General features: G+C 38.1%; 1 protein-coding gene and 1 long non-coding RNA gene across 2 annotated transcripts; one reads left to right on the top strand and one right to left on the bottom strand.

The window, feature by feature from the left end:
* Nucleotides 1-215: 215 nt before the first annotated feature.
* On the bottom strand, nucleotides 216-22,852 carry LOC146659494 (B-cell receptor CD22-like). The gene is made up of 13 exons (XM_085423566.1): nucleotides 22,783-22,852; nucleotides 22,195-22,536; nucleotides 21,728-22,039; nucleotides 20,120-20,434; nucleotides 19,640-19,948; nucleotides 15,219-15,482; nucleotides 14,016-14,279; nucleotides 3,534-3,797; nucleotides 2,788-3,051; nucleotides 2,242-2,550; nucleotides 1,277-1,358; nucleotides 764-857; nucleotides 216-647 (listed from the first exon to the last, which is right to left on the bottom strand). The coding sequence occupies exons 1-13, from the start codon at nucleotides 22,826-22,828 to the stop codon at nucleotides 216-218; spliced, it is 3,297 nt and encodes a 1,098-aa protein (XP_085279692.1). The 5' UTR covers nucleotides 22,829-22,852.
* Nucleotides 10,990-20,267, top strand: LOC146659495 (uncharacterized). The gene is made up of 3 exons (XR_014913805.1): nucleotides 10,990-11,997; nucleotides 18,772-18,856; nucleotides 19,803-20,267. It is a non-coding gene; the product is annotated as an uncharacterized LOC146659495 (long non-coding RNA).
* Nucleotides 22,853-23,540: the final 688 nt, after the last annotated feature.

Here is a 23,540-nt window from a genome sequence, read left to right on the forward strand (position 1 = left end):
AACGCACACAAAAGAAGATGGCTGTGCACTGGTACATATGAGAGCCAGTTAAGCAATGGTATATTTACACAACAAAAAATATTTCTTGGTAACTATTCAAAGGCTAATCATTAAAGGTTATGTAATTGTATTTCTAATCCTATCTTAAATGTTATTTAAGATAGGATAATGCTGGACAGCTATGTTTTTAGCAGTAAGCTCAACAAAACAGAAGTTTACTTCTTTTTCTTTTTAGTCTTGTCTTTAAATTTTACCTGGGCATATTCACAGTCCACTTCCTTTTTCACATTCTTACCCCCCACTTCATCATACAGGCCTCCCATCTCTAGTGCATTGCTCACAAAATTTCTGTTAATTCCCTCCACAATGCACTTCTCCTCCTCCAGATAATAGCTACCAGGTGAATTCAAGTCCACAGAGGTTTCTTCCTTCTTTTTCTTGCTCTTGGTCTTCCAGTTCACACTAGAGTAAATTGCTTCACACTTGTCGCCTTTGTTCTCAGAGTTTTTGCTTCCTCTTGCACCCACTGGCTCAGCGCTTGGCAAGTTGGTGCTACTTGGCTCAGCAACTACTTTAGGGTCAACAACGCCTGCCTCTCTCAACCTTTCAACATTTGCATAAATGCTCTCCTCTGTTGTGTTTGGTGCCTAAAATTGCATAGTAAATTTCAGTGAACATTCCGGTGAAGATCATCTATTCATTCTTGTGTAAATGTAAAAGTATCACACCTTTAAAAAAAACCTTAAAAATAAAGTTAAAGTACCTCATTTCCTTCTTCAGTCGGAGGCTGAATCATCGCAACTGTGTTGTTTTCATCTATTAACCCAACTTTCGGCTTACAGTGATTCGTCTGAGTCCTGAAAAATAAAGTAAAATATCAAATATATATTTTTACAAATCATACACTGCAGTTTTTCACTGCTCACTTTTTAGGTCACAGGATAAACTCATGATGATATATAGTGGTGTATAACAGCTTGCTATGTGAAAACTAATCTGAATGTTAACATACAGAGGTCTTGAAAATGAAAACATATAATGTCAGTGTTTTTAGACATGAACTGTCCAATAAACAGCTCAGACTGATGTTAAAGTTAGTCAGTGTTGTTACCAATGTTGAGTATGTTTTCTGATGGATCAAGCCCAAATATACACAGTAGTTGCACAGTATCAGTATTCAGTTAAAGATCACAGAAAATCAGGCCAAATACAACTTAGTAAATAGTAAATGCTGTGGGTAGTTTGAACAATTTTAAGTACCAAATTGTGTCCATACCTGATAACAAACAGCAGAACACACATTAGTACTAATAGTAACACTACAAGAGTGGAGACGATCACTGGATACAGAACTGAACCTAAAAAAACAAAACAAAAATAAATATAAAAATATACCATGTAAAAAAATTAATAAATACATAAAAAAATCACCCTACTTAATTTTTAATTGTATGCATGACATACATAATGTGTTTTGTTTTTTAAACCCCCTGGGTTTGTTCAAGATTACTACCCTTTCAGCTTGTTCGTGGCCAAAACTGGCCACCATAGAGCCCAGAGGGTTAATTAGCCATATTACTCAAAAATTATGTGGTAAAACAAACTTATTTCAAATTCCAAGGTTTTAAATATTGGATTTTGTTTTTGAAAATCACCTGCTCTTTACCAGGTCTTAAAATTACATATATACAGCCTCAGCTGAACTACAAAACATAACATGGTATACTGTGTCATTACTGAACAAAGACTAATCCAAATTTCAGAAGCGGTGTGTTACTGCTTCCATAGGAATCACAAGAATAGGTAGCAGCCAGATGCTGATAATCAAGCACTGGATTATTAAACTTCATTTAATGACCATCAGCAAGCGTGAACATGTTTATAAAAGCAGATCTTTGTGGCAGTTTGCTGGTCCTGAACATTCAGGAGTGTGTTAGCACAATACCAATGATATAAATGTACTGCAAAACATTACATATTTTATGAAACTGGTAGTGAGTCGACTGTAGCTGGATTAACCCATCCCTAACTGCTTGTGTGGATTAGTGGAATTCCTAAAGTTATTGACAGTAAATTTATTGTAAATGAATACTAACATTTAGGGTAAAATCTTGATAATATCTCTTAACTGGCGTTGTAGAGCACAGGATATCAGTGACTAAGGTATCAAATCTCCTTGATCTCCACTGCATCATGTATGTGGGTTAAACAAGAGTATTTACAGTTGCACCAAATACAAACCTTGAGGTTCTGCAGAGCTTTTAAACTTGCTCATACAAAATTGTTGACTGGCAGATCCCAGAGAGTTGAAGCTACGGCAGAGCAGGGTGGAAAAATGCTTCACATGTGGTTGACTCAGAATGAAGGAGCTCCTGTGACCTGTGATGTTTAGAGTCTCACTGAATATTTCAAATCCACCAGACTGATTGACAGGTTCTCCATTCAAATACCACTGTACAGCAGGGGAAGGGTTTCCGTCAGTGTCACAGGAACAGTTAACTTGACTTGCAGTTTTAACACAATCTGATGAAAACAGGATCTGTGGAAGAACTGTCATTGAAAGAAAGTGAGAGGAGTCAGTAAAAAACAACCTTGATGATTGAAAAATATTTGCAAAAATTACTAAAAAAAATGAACTGACAAAGTGACCGGTAAAATGCTGTGTGTAAAGATGGTCATGTCTCAAACTGATCTGGAGATAACCAAAAATGTCAGAAAAATGGAAAACACTCATGTGTTGTTACAATTTCTAACAAAAATAGTATAATTAAATTTTGAGATACATACAATGAATCTCAAGCTGAGTCACATTAGAACGTTCAACTCCGAGCTTATTTTCAGCCTTGCAGAAAAATGTCCGTCTGTTTCTGAAGACTTGAATGTTTAAACTGGTTCCTGTTCCAATTAAAGTCTCCTGGTCTCCATCAGCTCTGTACCAGGTGTAGTTCCTCACTGCTGGGTTGGCATTACTGCTGCATGTTAGACTCACATTGCTGTTCTCTGGTACTGGACCAGAAGGACTGACTGAAACTGTGATGTTTTTAGGTGAATCTAAAGAACGAGTATTAAAAAATGAAAATTAGTTGTGTATTGTACATTGGGTATTACACTACCTGTCATAAAGCCTTATAAATTTATTTAAAAAGATGACATCTTAAGAATGCTTGCACCTTATTTTAGCCCACTGCCTAAGTCTTCTGAAGATAAAGTGTTAGTTTAGTGTTGCGCATACACTAAAGAACTATTTAAGATAATTTTGATCAGACAAAAACTGTGGTATTTTAGTTGAATCCAAAAAAAAGCAATAACACAATCACTTGTGGATGGATATTAACGTGTATTTCACGAAGTCTGATTTATGTACTAAAACAACAGTTTAAGAATGCTGTACTTTTTAATTTAAAAAAATACACTGTTTCTATTTGTTGAGTATTGGAAAAACATGGTATATAAAACTCTGTTCTAATGATCTGACTCTTTAATGCTGGGTTATACTGATGATATGTAAAGCAGATGTGAAATGTGATATTTACACTGAACATCTATTTGAATGCTGCTGGAACGTCCAACTCCAATCTCATTTTCAGCCTTGCAGAAAAATGACCGTCTGTCTCTGGAGACTTTAATGTTTAAACTAGTTCCTGTTCCAATAAACGTCTCCTGGTCTCCATCAACTCTGTACCAGGTGTAGTTCCTCACTGCTGGGTTGGCATTAGTGCTGCAGGTCAGACTCACATTGCTGTTCTCTGGTACTGGACCAGAAGGACTGACTGAAACTGTAATGTTTTTAGGTGAATCTGAAAATTAAGTATTGAAACATGAAAATTAGTGATGCAGTGTATGTTGGGTATTACACTACCTATCATTAAGTCGTATGTGTGTATTTTAACAGTGACTTTGCATGTTTTCCCTGTGTACTCTGGCTTCCTCTCACAGTCCAAAGACATACATTTAGAGGGGTTAGATTGATTGGCCATTCTAAATTGCTCATAGGTGTGAATGTTAGTCTGAATGGTTGTCTGTTTCTCTGTGTGGCACTGTGACAGATGGGCAATCTGTCCAGGGTGTGCTGCTCATGCCCTGTTACGGCTGTGATAGTTATAAACACACTTCTAAACCTGGTGGAAAGTCTTCTCAGAAGAGTTGAAATGATTATAGCTACAAATAGTCGGCCTACATCATATCATACACCATATTTTCCGCATATAAGGCGCACTTAAAATCCTTTATTTTTCTCAGAAATTGACAATGCGCCTTATGTATGAATTCTGGTTGTGCTTACTGACCTCGAACAGATTTTATGTGGTACACGGCGCTCAAAAATCTGTCAAAAAATGTTTTTGTACGACTTTGCTAAGCTACGAAGCTGCACCGCTTGATGGACTGTTAGAGCATCACAGCTACTGTAGTTAGGAGCCTAGCGGAGTAATCTGGGTCCAGAATTCCGTCTGCTTCAGGTCCCTAAGTTGAAGAACACTGCAACATCATTGAGAGTTATAAACGGTCTAAATTCTTTTGTCTTTAATAAAATTATCAGTGTTTCTGTTTTACCAGGTGTAACAATTAAGTTTAACATCCAGACATCCATGAAAACAGAATTTATTAAATTTAACGCAGTTTAGGGTTGCCAACCGTCCCTTAAAAAACGGAATCGTCCCGCATTTCGAAACAAAAGTACACGTCCCGTATTGAGCTAATAAGGGACGCACTTTGTCCCGTAATACAGTGAGAATTAAAAGTAGTCTATAAATGTTTATGGAATTAACGCTTTGTTTGAAAACATAATTCTCGGCCCCTCTCCTGCTTTGTGACCAATGAGCTGACAGCACACTTATGACAATTCGAGTATGACAATTCAGATTACCGCTCATCTCATTGGTCGAGGAAAGGTCGCTTGCGGAGAAAATACCGGAAGACAACAGATGACCACAACAACAAGCATGGCTGTCACTACCCGATCTGTACCGGAAACCCGATCGGTACCCCGCATGCGCAAATCTTACGTCACTTCCTCTCTTTGCCAACATTGCGACATTCAATACATTTGAATGATACGGTTAGCGCCCGAGGGCGTTCCAAGATGGCCGAGTAAGTACACGCTTACTGCCGAGCTTAGCAAATGTAACCTTATAATACGGTAGCAACACTGTGTCAACTCAGACCTTAGAAGCTTTTACGGTATTTAAGCCAGAAAAGGACTGATTTTGATCAATTAAGAGATAAAATGTCACAGCGTGACAATAAAAGACCCTCGTCTAGCTCCAAGACGAAGCTACTGCTAAAGGCTAATGCTAGCCAAACAACCGGGTCGGTGAACCCACTGCTTGACAACTGCCATGACTATACGGCTCTTTCACTACCTCTCCCAATAACTGAGGACGTAATGGACGAGTTTCCACCTCTACCCGTCTCACCCAGCCAGTCTCCGGCGCCAAAGAAAGCGATGCACTCAAAGGGAGATAGCGTGGATATTGTTGAAACTCTATCAAAACTAATAAACGAAAGAATGGATAACCTTGCACTACAGATTGACGGGATCAGAAAAACTGTGGACTTTGCATGCGAAGAGATAAAAGATGTCAAATGCAGAGTGGGCACATTGGAGCAGAAAATCTCCAAAGAGGAAGAGCGTATGGATAAAAACCAGCAAAGAATCACAGATCTCGAGCGATATTCCAGACGGTGGAACCTCAGGCTGTTTGGTGTCAAAGAAGAACAACAGGAGGATACATGGAAGGTTGCTGTTGAGATTTGTCAGGCTACATTGCCTGAATGTAAAAAATAACTTTATGACACCATTGACACCGTACATCGGGTCGGCTCCAAACGCCCAAACAACACCAGTCCCAGACCTATTATCATCCAGTTCATCTCCCGCAGAACCAGAGATAGCCTGTGGAAAGCAGCTAAGACATCTCCATTCTTAAAGGAAAACCGGGACTTGAAGTTTGCTGAGGACCTTTCCAGAGAAGAGAGGGAGCGCCGGAGCAAGTTGTGGCCCATTATCGAGAAGGCTCGCAGAGAAAATAAAAAGGCCTATTACGTCGGATGCCGGGGTTTTGTTAATGGGACAGAAGTTTTCCCGTCTTCAGAATGAGAGGTGAATATGGGGGAAGCTAAGGAATGGAAAAGACCCTACAATGTTGCACAGTTGCTTGGACTTGGTTGGCTGTTTTTCATTGATCCTTCTGGCGTTTTGGATCATTAAGTCTATGCCTCATTTATAGTGTGAGGACACTTTAAGTTTCAGCACCAGAGTTGTATCCTAAAAAATATTTCGTGTATTTCTGCCGAGTTATTTTCATCCTTGCAATGCTCGGTCCCTTAGTGAGGTTTATTTTTTGTTAAGCACACAATATTGGTTCTTTAAATTTCTAGCTATTTATTTTTTGTTTTCTTAATTGTCATTTTCTATTGTTTCCCTAAATGCCAGGGGGTTGAGACAGATCTGTAAACGTAAAGCCTTATTTTTGTTTGCTAAGAAATATAAAAGTCATTTTTGTTTTTTCCAAGAAAGCCATTCTGTATCTGCTGATGTGAACTTCTGGAAGTCTCAGTGGGGTAACGATGTTTGGTATTCGCATGGCACAGAGAGGTCAGCTGGGGTCACAACTCTCAAAGGTAGCTTCGAAGGTATTGTTCTACATTCAGATTGTGACTCTTTGGGTCATTATATTTGTCTGATAGTAGAATACAATCACTCCATTTTCATAATTGTCAATTTATATGGCTATAATACCAAACCTGAAAATGATAATTTAATTGACTCTTTAGATACAAGGATTAGTTTTTGGCTCTCTAAATATCCCAGTTCAAACTTAATAATTGGAGGAGATTTTAATGTTTCACTAAATGACACTATAGACAGATGGCCACCAGCACAACATTTTAGGAATAATTTGAGATTGGAAACATTTATGGATAAATTTAATGTAACTGATATTTGGAGAGACAAATTTCCTGATGATATATCTTTTACCTGGAGTAACCGTTCTGGTTCAAGGAAATCACGTATTGATTTCTGGTTAATATCAAGTAGTCTATCAAAGGACAGTGTTACGGTCAATATCCTTACAACTCCACTTACGGATCATAGAGCAATATATATTAATCTGCAACTCTTTCCTACTATTGCAATTAATAGATCCTCCTATTGGAAATTAAATAGCTCGCTTCTGAGCCATACAATTGTAAAATCTGAAATTACACGACTGTTAAAACACTTTATACACAAGGCTAATATTGAGAATTCCTATAGCACAAACTGGGAAATTTTTAAATTTGAGACAAGTAAAATGTTGAGACAGTATGGGGCAAAAATAGCTAAGTCAAGGGCAGCAGAAGAAGAAAATCTAATTGTTCAAATTTCCGCAATATATCAACTCCCACCAGACGAGGTCTCGGAAGAGGATAGATTACATCTTAGGTCCTTTCAATCTAAACTGGATGAGATTTACCGCCAGAAAGCTGAAGGAGCTTTCGTTCGTTCAAGAAAAAGGTGGATAGAGGAGGGAGAGCAGAATTCTGCTTATTTTTTCCGCTTAGAAAAACATAGATCTAAAACCAATACTATTCATAAATTGAATATAAATGGTACGGTCAGTGATGATGCAAAAATTATCTCTCAATTTTGTTGTAATTTCTACTCAAAGTTGTATGAATCCAATTATAACGCAAAGGTCGCTACCCAATTTATTGACTCTGTAAACAATGTTAAAATGATTAAAAGTGCTGATAGGCTTTTTTGTGACAGTCCAATTACTGAAAAAGAGATATTGACATCTATTGAATTTCTTAAAAACAACAAATCTCCGGGCACAGATGGGCTGGTGGCTGAATTCTATAAATCATTTTCTTGTCAGCTTGCACCCTTTTTGTTGCAGGTTTATAATGAAAGTATTGAAAGGGGCACTCTTCCTCCCAGCCTTACTCAGGGACTTATTACTTTAATTCCCAAACCTAAGAAGGACCTACTTTTTATAGACAACTGGAGACCAATAAGCCTCCTAAATAATGATTATAAAATATTAGCTCTATTGCTAGCTAGAAGAATTAAATATATTTTGGACGATATTGTAGACGAGACACAGTCTGGTTTTATGACAAACAGACACATCTCCAATAATATTAGACTCGTCTTGGATATTCTGGACTACTCAGCATTAATATCTGATGACTCATTTATCCTTCTCCTGGACTTCTATAAAGCCTTTGACTCAATTGAGCATGAATTTATATTTCTTACACTTCAGAAATTTGGTTTTGGTGATATCTTCTGCAGAGCTATCAAAACTCTGTATTCCAATGCTAATAGTTCTATTAGAATGAAAAATGGCACCACTTCTCGTTTTAGTCTTAATCGAGGTGTACGCCAAGGTTGCCCGATTAGCCCTTATCTTTTTTTACTTTGCACCCAAATTCTTGCCTCTCATATTTCGAATAGCCCTGTGAAGGGTATAAACATAGCAGACAGAGAGATTGTCATCAGTCAATTGGCAGATGATACCACAATTTTTCTTAAAAATGCCAGCCAAGTGCCAATTGCTTTACGTGTAATAGAGGATTTCTCAAAAGGGTCTGGATTGGTCCTAAACTTAAATAAATGTCAGTTATTACCTGTCAAAGAGTGTAATGTTCAGAGTATTTGTAATATAACAGTTAAAAATGAAGCAACATATTTAGGTCTGATTATCTGCAAAGATCCAAAAGACAGAATTTTACTAAATTTCCCCCCAATTATTAAAAAATCTCAAACCAAATTAAATCAATGGTTGCAGAGAGATTTAAGTATAAGAGGAAGGGTATTGCTCTCAAAAGCAGAAGGTCTGTCTCGACTGACTTATGCAGCAATTTCTCTGCATGTGGACGGCAAAACTTGTAAGGATATTGACCGAATGCTCTTCAACTTCCTTTGGAAAAACCGGACACATTACATCAGAAAAAGTGTATTGATGAATGACTACGAACACGGTGGTCTCAATGTTTTGGATTTTACTACTCTAAACAATACATTTAAGATTAATTGGGCTAAACATTTTCTTAAAAATCCGGTATCCATTTGGAATTTTATTCCTCACTACATTTTCTCTAAGTTTGGTGGTCTAAGTTTTATCTTAGGTTGTGATTATAATATAGATAAGCTTCCAGAAAAGCTCTCGATGTTTCACAAACAAGTTCTATTAGCTTGGTCCCTTATATATAAACACAACTTTACACCCCATACGTATTCAATTTGGAATAATAGGAACATAGTGTATAAAAATAAATCATTATTTTTTTCTAGGTGGGTTGAGAAACGGATTGTTTTAGTGAATCAGCTGTTTAATCCTAATGGGCAGCTCATGTCCTACTCAGAATTTTTAAACACCTATAAATTTCCAGCCACACCCAAAGAATATGCCATATTATTTGATGCAATACCTACGGGTATTATAATGCTTTTTAAAGGTATTCAACCTTGCATATCATCTGTTTCTCTCCCCAACCCTTTAGATTCACACATAGGAAGAATCTGTCTAACAAACCACAGTAAAAGTAATAAGAATATTCGTGCTTTGTTCCAGACAGAATCTCTAACTATCCCACATGTGGTCTCTTATTGGAATTCCTTTGTCAGTGACATTAACTGGAAAAGAGTATGGACAATTCCTAACAAGTATCTGGTAACGAATAAAGTGAAGGAAGTCTCATTTAAAATATTGCATAAATTTTATCCTGCTAATCATTACATGACGAAGTTCAAAAGGGACATAAATGTGAACTGTGGATTTTGTGGAAGCCATCCTGAGACTGTGCAACACCTCATCTGGATCTGTTCATTCGCTAGAACATTTTGGAAAGACTTCAGTAGATTCATTGCTGGACATCTCTATAATGACTTTACTGTGAAATGGGAAAATGTTGTATTTTGTTTCTTTCGAAGGCAAAAAAAAGAAGATGTTTACTTTATAATAAACTTATTAGTCATCTTAGCTAAATTTTATTTTCACAAATGCAAATACAGTAACAAAAAACCTGATTTTAAACATTACTATAATGATGTTTTATGTTACATAAAATTGATTAGTGGATCACTTAACAAAAAGGCTATGAAAACTATTACTATTTGTAGTAATTACAAATTATTTGAATGTTTGTAATTCTTTGTATTACACCCCCTGGCATATGTTAATTTTGTTCTGATTGTATACATGTTCTGTATACTGTTTCTTAATAAAGTTTAATATTTTGAAAAAAAAAAAAAAAAAAAAAAGATACGGTTAGCGCCCAGTTAGCTCCTAGCATTTCTCAGCAGCTCTGCCTCCTTTTCGACTACCAGGACATTTAAACAATGAATAATCCGTATCCGCAACAAATTTTTGCTTTTCTCCTCAACAGAAAGCGTTCCCCGATTGAACAACAGCGCCGTAAAATAAGAAGAATGGTGCCTAATGACAGAGTTAATAATACAGACTTTATAATATGTCACGTGAAGATTCAGCAGCCAGATGAAGTGTTTACTGGCAATTGACAGTGATAGCGGACATTATCATCACTTTTCCAACAATCCTCTCCACACAGACAAGCATAAACACACTCGATTATCACTAAATCAAATTTAACACACGTTTGTAACGACGCTAATTCAGTTTACAATAGGGTTCATTCGCTCAGTCAGCAGGTGGCGGTATCCTCGTACACTGGGGAGTACACTGCCATTAAACGAACAGAAGAAGAAGAAAACCCCTGCACATGCGCGGTACGGATCGGGTAGACCCGATTTGTACGGTCTGACTTTGCACATGCGCAGTAAGGATCGGGAGTCCCGATCTGTCACTATCTTTTAATTTTTTTATTTTTGTCTACATTATATTAAATGTTTCATTATCGGAAACATGTTAAGAGATACTTGTTATTCTTAACATCTTAACAGATACTCTGACCTGTAACTATCGTAAAATGCTTCGACCGGAAGTAGACACCTTTCGCGCATGCGGGGTACCGATCGGGTTTCCGGTACGGATCGGGTAGTGACAATGGCCAACAGGGAAACAAACGTCGACACTGTGGTGCAAGTCTCGGACGACAGTACATCTAAAGCTGGGCAGACACTGTGCGATTTTTTTCAGTCACGTTATTCAGCTCCTGCTCAAACTGCACGATTGACTCACAGGGGTTAGAAGTTGGTAGGTCACGATGCAGGTCTCACACTATACCGCCCGATGCTCTGATGCGACCTGAGTGCTCACACTGTGCCTCCATAAAATGAAGGTTATAACAGAAAATCTGTCGCTCCCCCTCTCTGTCTTTCACTCACACAGACACACCACCAGCATCAACTTTGCTAAATTGCTAATGTAAAACATGATCAGGCAGCTGTGATTGAGCAGCAATGTAAATCCAACTATTTTCACGGTTGTTGTGGTCGTGATAATTTTGTGATGCCACATCGAAAAAGCTCGGATGAGCTTTCCAAAGTTCTACAAGTTGTGCCTCCATCGCTTGTGTCCAGATCACAGGCTGCACAGCCGTGCTGCTCCATCTTTTTCACCGACGTTTACGTGTTTGCGCGTGAGCGGCTGTGTTGACACCCTCACGAGCGATTGATGATCGGGAGCTGGTCGTTAGGTGTTAATCGCTTCTGGTTACCCCACGTATACTACACGATGCACGATGAAGGCCAAAATCGGGCCGATCACTCAAAAATCGGCTCAAAATGGGCCAAAAATCGCACAGTGTGAGCCCAGCATAAGCCCAGCATTAGAGCAGCAATGTTTGTTCCCCTCAGAGAAAGAGGGGGGGAAAAGGCTGCAAAAGTACAGGGAGGAATGGGAAAGGAAAACACCTGGCTGGAAAAGTGCACGATAACACCTTTAAAGCGCACTGCACTGTGTGCCGGCGCACTTTTTCCATAGGCATGCTTCTAATGGTGGGCACATGAAGAACATGAGGGGCGTGAAAGCTCGGGGAACCCTTAACCAATTTCTTGTCCACCAGGCCACGGCAGAAGCAGATATGGTATGTAAACACTGGTTTGTGTTTTTTTTTAAACCCTCTGGTTAAGGTTAATATGGGCATGTGCAGTGAATATCAGCGCTATGTGGCCAGAAGATAATATAATTTATTTTGTGTAATAAACAACTGCAAGGATAGATGATTACAACAAATAGATCACTAATACATAAAAGTAATACATAGATGAATAATGATGATGAGTTATGATGCGTAATCATGGGAACAAGTGGGTTTACAAACAGGAGCAGCTGATTAGCATTAGAAAAGCTGAAATAATACCTCAACTGAAGCCGATTGTACTAAATGCACTATATGTGCACTGTTACAAGAATATTTTTCGTTCTATTGTTTTCTATTAATTTATATAATTTTAAGTTAAGCAGGACAGAGTTCTTTTAAAGAAAGATTTACTTATATTCTCAAAAGTTAAGCATGACAGGCTTCTGTTTAAGAAAGAGACCTGTTTTACTGTGTTAATGTTGTCATTTTGAGCTAAAAATAAATGGGTAAATGATCATTTGTTTCCCATATGGTCATATCACAAAGAATATGCATCTGCTTAAATCAAATTCAACTCAAATGGTTAAAAAATAATTTCACACACAAAAAAAAGAGCTACAAAATTCACCACACTGGGAAGGGTGAACTGGGTTGCCCGGCCCTGGCCACGAGGTGTCCCTTATTTATTTTTCAGGGGGTTGGCAACCCTATATCATACTCCATATTTTCCGCATATAAGGCGCACTTAAAATCCTTTATTTTTCTCAGAAATTGACAATGCGCCTTATGTATGAATTCTGGTTGTGCTTACTGACCTCGAACAGATTTTATGTGGTACACGGCGCTCAAAAATCTGTCAAAAAATGTTTTTGTATGACTTTGCTAAGCTACCAAGCTGCACCGCTTGATGGACTGTTAGAGCATCACAGCTACTGTAGTTAGGAGCCTAGCGGAGTAATCTGGGTCCAGAACTCCGTCTGCTTCAGATCCCAAAGTTGAAGAACACTGCAACATCATTGAGAGTTATAAACGGTCTAAATTCTTTTGTCTTTAATAAAATTATCAGTGTTTCTGTTTTACCAGGTGTAACAATTAAGTTTAACATCCAGCCATCCATGAAAACAGAATTTATTACATTTAATGCAGTTAGAAGTTAGCAAGAAGTTAGCTTGCTAGTTTCCACCTAAAGATGATATTACCATGTTCTGACTGAAAGATTTCTGAAAAAATTAAAACGTACAGCTCTGCCATCACTTCCAACATAAATGAAGACAGAACACTCAACCGCAGTGACTTTTGTAGGGTTACTGAAGTTGGACTATATAATGATGTGCTATGTGATTGCTAGCAACACAGCTATGTTAGCATAACATAAATGCAGTGAAGCTGGGGGATGAATGCTAACTTTGTTCCACTCGATAAAAGTTAATGGGAGGGTTCCCAAAGGTTAGGGAGAAATGCAATCGCATGACAGGATACTGTAAACAGACCAAACTTTAGTCAGGAGAACAACTGAGATAATCCATCCACAATACGAGGTTACTCATTAATATACTGCAACAACATGGGAATAGAGCAGCTGCAAGAGAATTCAACATTAATGAATCAATGGTACAGAAGTGGAGGAAGCAAGAAGAATGAGTTGAGTAAAGTTTGACTTATCTGACCGTGTTGTTTTGCTTAATGCGCCTTATAATTCAGTGTGCCTTATTCATGAAAACAGACACGTTTGTTGACAGTGCACCGTATATACCGGTGCATCTTATAGTCCAAAAAACTACGGTAACCTTTTTAAAATTGAGAATCAAATGTCATTCTAGTTATAAGTGGGTGGGCAGAGGGGCAAAGACTTTTGGAAATGCTGTGTGTATGCTTTTACTTTTTTCTGTAAAAATGCATTGGTTTTTTATTTCTAGACTATTCCAAAAGCTCAGCATGTAAATTTCAGTTCTAATGGTCTGAATCCTTGATGCTGGGTTATACTGATGATATGTAAAACAGATGTGAAATGTGATATTTACACTGAACATCTATTTGAATGCTGCTGGAACGTCCAACTCCAATCTCATTTTCAGCCTTGCAGAAAAATGACCGTCTGTCTCTGGAGACTTTAATGTTTAAACTGGTTCCTGTTCCGATAAATGTCTCCTGGTCTCCATCAGCTCTGTACCAGGTGTAGTTCCTCACTGCTGGGTTGGCATTACTGCTGCAGGTCAGACTCACATTGCTGTTCTCTGGTACTGGACCAGAAGGACTGACTGAAACTGTAATGTTTTTAGGTGAATCTGAAAATTAAGGAATAAAACATACAGATTAGTGGTGTACTGCACTGTATGTTGGGTATTACACTACCTATCATTAAGTCGTTTATTTGTATTTTAACAGTGACTTTGCAAGTTCTCCCTGTGTCTGTGTTGGTTCTCTCTGTGTACTCTGGCTTCCTCTCACAGTCCAAAGACATACAGTTAGAGGAGTTTGATTGATTGGCCATTCCAAATTGCTCATAGGTGTGAATGTTAGTCTGCATGGTTGTCTGTCTTTCTGTGTTGGCACTGCGACAGACTGGTGATCTGTCCAGCGTGTGCCCCGCCTCTTGCCCTGTGACAGCTGGCATGGTCATAAACACTTCTTCTAAACCTGGTGGAAAGTCTTCCCAGAAGAGTTGAAACTATTATAGCTACAAAGAGCTGGCTGACATCATATCAGATGTCACTTTTAGTTATATGTGTGTGACCAGACAAGCAAAGACTTTTGTATATTGAAACAACAGTTTAGGAATGCTGATACTTTTTTGTGCAAAAATGCATTGGTTTTTTTATTTGATGACTATTCAAAAAGCTCAGTGTGTAAATTCCAGTTCTAATGGTCTGAATCCTTGATGCTGGGTTATACTGATGATATTATACTTGAAATGTGCAATTCACTTGTATTTTTATTTTTTATTCCTATTTATTCTATTTATCCCCTTCGTATATTTTATTTATATTGTCTCTGTATTTATATATATGTGTGTGTGTGTGTATATATATATATATATATATATATATATATATATATATATATATATATATATATATATATATAATATTCTGCAACTCTGTAACTTCTGTCGGTGCTGTACTTTTTTGGAAATCGAATTTCCCAGAGGAACCCACCCGAGGGATTAATAAAGTTCTATCTAATCTATCTATCTATGTAAAGCAGATGTGAAATATGATATTTACACTGAACATCTATTTGAATGCTGCTGGAACGTCCAACTCCAATCTTATTTTCAGCCTTGCAGAAAAATGACCGTCTGTCTCTGAAGACTTTAATGTTTAAACTGGTTCCTGTTCCAATAAACGTCTCCTGGTCTCCATCAGCTCTGTACCAGGTGTAGTTCCACACTGCTGGGTTGGCATTAGTGCTGCAGGTCAGACTCACATTGCTGTTCTCTGGTACTGGACCAGAAGGACTGACTGAAACTGTGATGTTTTTAGGTGAATCTGAAAGTTAAGGAATACAACATACAAACTAAAATGTTAAGACAGTTTTTTTTTGCAGAAGTAGTGTTTATAAATTGGGTACAATGCCTTCAGTATCTATTTTTTCCCATTAAATTAATAACTCATACACATCTAACACCAAACAGGAGAGAAGGGAGCAAACCGCACCAATTTACTCATTTTTTCTTTTATCAAGAAAATTTGTAGAGTGATAGTAAGAAGTTGCTTTGGCCCTTTCTTTCTAAATACTGATGTATCCAATAAAAATCCATCCATCCATCCATCTTCATCCGCTTTATCCGGGGCCGGGTCGCGGGGGCAGCAGCCTAAGCAAAGAGGCCCAGACCTCCCTCTCCCCAGCCACCTCCTCCAGCTTATCCGGGGGAACACCAAGGCGTTCCCAGGCCAGCCGAGAGATATAATCTCTCCAGCGTGTCCTGGGTCTGCCCCGGGGCCTCCTCCCGGTGGGACATGCCTGGAACACCTCACCCAGGAGGCGTCCAGGGGGCATCCTTGTCAGATGCCCGAACCACCTCAGCTGACTCCTTTCGATGTGGAGCAGCAGCTGCTCTACTCTGAGCCCCTCCCGGATGGCCGAACTTCTCACCCTATCTCTAAGGGAGAGGCCAGCCACCCTTCGGAGGAAGCTCATTTCCGCCGCTTGTATCCGCGATCTCGTTCTTTCGGTCACTACCCACAGCTCGTGGCCATAGGTGAGGGTAGGGACGTAGATCGACCGGTAAATTGAGAGCTTCGCTTTTACACTCAGCTCCCTCTTCACCACGACGGACCGGTGCAGCGTCCGCATTACTGCAGCTGCAGCCCCAATCCGTCTGTCGATCCAATAAAAATGATTTTTCTTTGTCTTTTTATTGACTGACTGAACAATGCAACTTACAGTCACTTCACCAACTTTATACTTCTTTTTACTGAGTGTCAAAAACTACCCATTCATCATCTTCCAGGGGGGTTGGAGCCTAGCCCAAATGCCACTGGGTGAGAGGCAGTGTACACTGACACAGACAGTGATTCTGTCCTGTGGGCAATTTTAGAATCTCCAGTAAACCTACCCCTCCGTCTGTGGGTGGGAAGAGAAACACCACATAGAAAGGCTCCAGCCAGATGGTGGACTTTTTTGATACTTCTTTTTCTCTGTGTCTTATTTAGAGTTTGGTCGCCATGGCAATGATAAATGCCCTGGTTCTTACATACCACTATTCTACTCAACTTAAACCGCTTCATACAACATGCCTCATCCATTCACCTAATTTATGTTTAAGTGTTTTCTAATTAAAATAATATCGAAAGTGTTTTGTTCATCGGATAACAGCTTATCTAAATATCGTTACCCGAGGATATTTGGTGTGCAAATTGGCTCCACTCTGCATGCCAACCTTCCAAATAGTAGATAACCTGCTCTACCTTCTGAGCTACACCGGGCACGTGCGAGGGGCGGCTTGAGCACCTGCCCCTTTCCTGATGGGTGTCCCAAATGCCCTTTTCTTGAGGCAATTGTTTTATGTGTGTTTTATGCATGCGGCGCGTCTGCGCAGAAACATTGGGTAGGATGTTTTTTGAGGCAGGACGCACATTTTTTGCTGTTTGAGCGGTGCCCATATGACAAGCCATTTCAGCCACGAGTTTTCTACGCGAGTTTTCTAACACGTCTGATTAAGAAATGCCGTAAAAAACACTGTTTAATGGCGTTGACCTGACAGAATACCGTATTTTACACCAGGAAGTGGCGTCTTAAACGCCGTTTCTGAACGGGAGAAAAAAAACACACTTTTACCTGTCTTTGAACGCCACTCAGCAAAAAATGGCATTCAAAGACAGATTAAAAACTGTTTTTTCCGGCGTTCAGTGTCAGCTGTGAAGGCGTTTAAAACGCTGTTTACTTGAAACTATGCAGGGCCTTCCCCATGGCGTTAAACTGCATTTCTTACGCCATTTCTTAACCAGACGTGTTAGAAAACTCGCAATATTTGGCAGAAATGGCTTACCATATACAGAGCTGTAGAAGAAGCAAATTAAATGGGAGACGCAGACTGATGCAACAAAAACCAGTTAGGTGTACATCGTACACTTAGTATGCGTTCACAGCATACACATAGTCTATAGCACACAGATGAACCTTATTATTATATGTTGGTAAGTTGTCTTGTGACAACTGACAAATTGAAACAGATGAGCGTGCTGTGTGTGAAACAGCGCAACAAACATTACCTGTCCTTTTATTAACTGCACAAGTAGTGCTGGTCATTAGCTGCCAGCTAACTGGGTAAGGGTCTGTAGCTCTGCCCACCGTTTCAGGGAACAAATTTAGTTTTAAAGTAAGTTACAGGGCTTTTCCTGCCTTCCTGGAGGGCTTATATTTCACTGAACAGAATCTAACACACATATCCAAATAATTATGGATTATTATAATTATGATTTTTAAAAAACACACCCTATGTTATTAAAGAAAATACATTAAGAAACAAAATATATTAGATTTATATTTCAAATATGACAAAATGCTGATTTTACAAAATTATTGTATCTTTACAGTTTAAACATTTGTGCAGGCAGAAAGCTTATTAGAGTGTACAGTCAAACAAATTGAATCCTCATAAATACATTATTTCATGTTTATTACTTAATTTGTTTATATCCATCACTTTATTATTATAGCACTAGGAATAAATAATGAGGGAATTATTCTGGATCAGCACCATGATACAAACTTGTGGCCATAGTATATACAGTATTCTGAGAAGGTTTTTTATGAGTATAGATTTTTTAAATTATAACTCATGATGTGATATTGTCCAGACATGCCCTGTAAGGACATGAGGAGGAAACAGTGTTAAAAGGAGTTGTGTGAGGCAGTGGATCTCTCACCAGTTACATTAAAAAGAGCACAGGTATCAATAACACATGTACCAGCTGTTCCACTGCAAAGGTATTCAAGTATAAAAATAATAATAAACACAATGTTTTGGTTCTATAACATTTTCTATTATTACTTTATTATAGAGGTACAAGAGTTGTTAAGTGTGGATAATTAAATAAAAGATTAGTGCAATAGCAAAGTGTGCCATGTTGTCAGATGGACAGCAACTGGAGAGTGATAGATGAGATGAGGAGATGGAAGAGAGGCAAAGAGTGATTCACAGGCAGAGCCTAGTTTATTTCTCACAGTTTTATTGCCTTATGGTTCCAAGCGCTGTCACCAATCTTTGCATTTCATTATTATTTCATAACACTTGTTTAATCAGCAACCATTTCTCATATGGACTTTTTACAGTCTCAGATCAGCACAGCCCTGCCCTCCAGTACTATCAGCAGCAGGAGCAGCAGCAACCCCTCAACAACAACATTGTACCCATCAGGTAAAACATGGGCTAAGTTTGCTTTGCATTGTCCCCACCTGATGACAGTGATATAGTATGATGATGTTCCATATTAGATTCCTGATGGTTGGTGGGTGTGGCTTCAGCCTGGTTCTATGTGCCCCTTTTTAACTTTGAGCACCGCCCCTTTAAACATCTCTGCACAGCCCTGAGCTACACCCACCCCAGCCACCCCTCCTGAGCTAAAACCAACCAACCTCACCTCCCCTGAGCTACAGTCCCACTTTACCCAGTTGTGTTCATCATCCATATTTAATGAGTGTGTATTTATTGCCTCTATCTACCCACATTTCTTTGTTGCATTGAACTGTTGAATATTCATATTCTCACTCACATTTGTCCTGGTTTGCATTCAAAGACATTATTGGCTACCATCTGGATTTTTCTGCTACACCTGAACAAAGGTTGATTTTTTATTTACTATCTGTGGCCTGAGTCTGGAACTGGGGCCTCATTCTCACATCACATAACAGTTATCTGAATTTTGTTTTTTTAATAATTCTGTTTTACTGGTTGTGTATTCACAAAACAAATATCATAACTTGGGGAAAATACATGATACTATATATAGTAAGTGAAACTCTGAAACTGAAAACTGTAAAGTGAAAAGCAACTGTCAAATGTGACTGACTAAATGTAGTTTTACTCTTAGAGAGAATAAATAACAGATCTAGATAACTGTATTTATTACTAAATACATTACTACCACTATTTAAACGTTATTACTATTTATTTCATTTGAGAAGAGAAAAATAAACTCACATGAAATATCAGGAGTTAAACTTGCTTCAGCAGTGACATCAGGGCTACCATCTTGTTTCTGGTAGACAGCAGTGCAGGAGATTTCATTTCCATGATGGAGGTGAGAAGCAGTGAAATTCATAACAGAGGTCCTGACTTTAGTTTTGTCCTGATTCTCCTGCAGTGTCTCCTGACTCTGACCCAGGTTAGGGCTCCATGTCAGAGCTGGAGGATGAGACCAACATGGAGCTGGAGCAGAGCACGTCAGACTCACAGAGGCTCCCTCCTCCACCTCCACTGTGGATGGAGTCAGAGTCGGTGAAGGAGGATCTTGTGGTGGGAAGAAATATTTTCATCAGTCAATAAAGAAATGAGCAGTAATTAATTTCAGGGGTTTTTTTGCTGTGTAAAATCCAGTGAATTCACAATGTCAAAGTAAAAGCAGCTTGACTCGTGTCATTTATTCATATGAATTGTCTTTATATGGATATAAAAACTTACCTATGAATGAAATATCTACACCAGCTTGTGTAAAAGTGAATTTCAGTGTATTATTACACTCCAGTCTGAAGTAGTATTTACTTCTTTGAAGAAGACTTGCATTATTGAAAGTTGTGGTGCAGTCTTTCTTTGTTAAGTCTCCTCTCATTTCTTTAGTTACAAGCAGTTTTGCAGCTCCACTGACCCAATATGCTTCACATGTATGATCTAACATGTTTTTATAGCTCTTCTCTACGTCAAAGAAGCAGGGGATGATCACACAGGTTCCACTCACGACATTTATATTCTGTGGCACTGTGATCCCCCACGTTCCACCTGAAAAAGATAATGCTTTTAATTTCGTTACAATAATTGGTATATTGTACTACAGTCGATTCCATTTTTTCTGCTTCTCCAGTTGAAGGTCGCTAGGGAGCTGGAGCATGTCCCAGTTGGCATGTGGCAGGAGGCAGGATACACCCTGGACCAGTCGCTAATCTGTTACTGAACTAACATATAGAGACAGATATCCATTCACACTCTTACTCAAGTCCGGGCAGCTAACAATCACTAGTTAACCAAACCCTGTGCACATCTCTGAACTGTGGGAGGAAGCCAGAGTGCCCTGACAGAACCCAATCAGACAGGAAGAATATGCAAACTCCACACACTACACAGTGTCCCCATTCAATCATACTAATAGAATCTATTTGGATAATAGTCAGGGCATGTAATCAATAAAGTAGGAATATTAATGAAATTGAAAGGTAATTTGTTCACTTTAATATTATGAAAGACAGACATACCAGCTTCTTTTGCACTCTGACTGAATTGTTAATGGAACGTGCCACTACATACCATAAAGCCAAGTGACAAAAGTAAAACTGCTCTGCAAATACTTTCCAGTTTGAGCACCAGAGTGAAATTAAAAATGTATACAAACGCATGCGTAAAGTGAAATAACTAATAAATTATTTTTTTTTAAAAAAAAACCCTACATGTTAATATGACAAAAAATAAAAATTGTAGTTTAAACTTTAAAAAATTGTCAAATGTGACTCATTACATGTAGAATTGCTTTATTCTAAGCCAGTATTAGAGAGTTCCTACAGAAGTAAACAATATTGCTTGGAAATTGTATGTTTTACTGGATATTTTAGGTCATATATTCTCAGAAAGGAAGACCTGCAGTTGACTTTAATCATTAAGACAATCATACATCAACGAAATCAATTTGTGCGAACCCAGCCCAATTTTTACTCTTTAAGTGTTCGTGTGTGTGTGTGGGGGGGGGCTACTTTTAACTATGTAAAGCACTTTGTGCTACATTTTTTGTATGAAAAGTGCTTTATAAATAAAGATTGATTGCTTGATTGATTGATTGATTGATTGATTGATTGATTGATTGATTGATTGATTGATTGATTGATTGAAAGGAGAAGTTTGTATATTTATCAACATTTAGGAGATTAAGTCTTCCATTATGTTTTGCAAATCCCAGAGAAGTCATGATTGCAGAATAACTAAAATCATTACGTTACTAGCTGTTTTATGTCTAATTTGAACAAAGCCAAGAAAAGTAAGTCAATAGCAGTGACATTATTTATAGTAGAGGACAAATAAACTTACTTGAAATATCAGGAGTTAAACTTGCTTCAGCAGTGACATCAGGGCTACCATCTTGTTTCTGGTAGACAGCAGTGCAGGAGATTTTATTTCCATGATGGAGGTGAGAAGCAGTGAAATTCATAACAGAGGTCTTGACTTTAGTTTTGTCCTGATTCTCCTGCAGTGTCTCCTGACTCTGACCCAGGTTAGGGCTCCATGTCAGAGCTGGAGGATGAGACCAACATGGAGCTGGAGCAGAGCACGTCAGACTCACAGAGGCTCCCTCCTCCACCTCCACTGTGGATGGAGTCAGAGTCGGTGAGGGAGGATCATCTGGCAAAAAGATCAGTCAATAAAGAAATGAGCAGTAATTAATTTCAGGTTTTTATATTCTGTGTAAAATCCAGTGAATTCACAATGAAGTCAAAGCAGCTTGACTCGTGTCATTTATTCATATGAATTGTCTTTATATGGATATAAAAACTTACCTATGAATGAAATGTCTACACCAGCTTGTTTAAAAGTGTATGTCAGTGCATTATTACACTCCAGTCTGAAGTAATATTTAGTACTTTGAAGAAGACTTGCATTATTGAAAGTTGTGGTGCAGTCTTTCTTTTTTAAGTCTCCTGTCATTTCTTTAGTTGGCTTTAGTTTTGCATTTTTACTGTTAAATGAAGTTGAATCACTCCAATATGCTTTACATGAATCATCTAAGTTATTTTTATGGTTCCTCTCAACATCAAAGGAGCAGGGGATGGTCACACAGGAGCCTCTCAAAACATTTATATTCTGTGGCATAGTGACCTCCCATATTCTACACAGTGCACCTGAAACACAACACAATGAATTGTAAAAAAGAAATGCAAACAGTAATTTACAGCAACAGTACAGTTTTAATTATTGTAGCCTTTATCCAGAGTTATCACTGCTTTTAGGACTTCAGTGTGTAATTCAGGTACAAATGCTAAATATTTTTACTGTTAAATATCTAATAAATGGACACCCTTTGTAGTTTAGTAGATGTTTCATGTTAAATAATAATCTTTACATGATGCTGATTTTCTTTCACTCACCCTGCAGCAGAGAACTAATGAGAAGAAAAGTCAGAGTTCCAGCCATCTTCTTACAAAAAAGAGAAGTTTAAAGGAGTCTGAAGTTTGCACAGGAAACAATTTACATGATTATTTGTTAAACATTACCAGTGACAAACTGTTATGGTGAAAAGTGAAGTAAATTATTTTTTTTATGTATTCTGTTAAAACTCTCAAATGATGTTTGAGAATATTTTTAGTGCGTTAGCTCAAGATAACAGTGTAATACAGCACATTTTTTCACTCAGTAACAGGGCTCATTATTATCTTTAAAATATGTGACAATGACAGTAATGGTAATTTTGCAAAGCCCAGCGCTCGCATGTAACTACTGTCACTACGAGGATAATTATTCATCCTCAAAAAATCTGCTAAGATACCAGCGTAGAGCTCTTATTTCAAAAAGTTATGTTCATAAACATGATAGACGAGAGAAAAAGAAAATCCTTCACCTTTTCCCTGTGGAACTTTTTCCTCGACAAATATGATGTTTAATCTAAATCGCAGTGAATCAAAGGATGATAGAAATGTTAGCTTTGCATAAAACTTTGATATTTCTTCCATATTTAAGATATAAAAACTTACATTCTTACGAGCTTCATAGAGAAGTCATTTCCACATATGTGAGGTTTTTTAAGAACTGTTCAGGAAGCGATGTAAAAAGAGGAAATAACACAAAAGTATGAGTGTCAATATTAGATAGATGCTTTTACAAGAAGTGGCTGTTAACAGTACCACCT

The sequence above is a fragment of the Rhamphochromis longiceps genome, linkage group LG11 (genome assembly GCF_057381845.1).
Source record: "Rhamphochromis longiceps isolate RC_006_pf linkage group LG11, R_longiceps_female_GT1.1, whole genome shotgun sequence".
In the NCBI taxonomy this organism is placed as follows: domain Eukaryota; kingdom Metazoa; phylum Chordata; class Actinopteri; order Cichliformes; family Cichlidae; genus Rhamphochromis; species Rhamphochromis longiceps.

What these genes read in the sequence shown, in the direction of transcription:
- LOC146659494 (XM_085423566.1), bottom strand. Translation starts at nt 22,828, where the DNA reads ATGGCTGGAACTCTGACTTTTCTTCTCATTAGTTCTCTGCTGCAGG. An exon ending in AAGCTCTGCAGAACCTCAAG is followed by an intron (nt 1,359 to 2,241) that starts GTTTGTATTTGG and finishes TTGTTTTTTTAG; the next exon opens with GTTCAGTTCTGTATCCAGTG. An exon ending in GTTCTGCTGTTTGTTATCAG is followed by an intron (nt 858 to 1,276) that starts GTATGGACACAA and finishes TTTATTTTTCAG; the next exon opens with GACTCAGACGAATCACTGTA.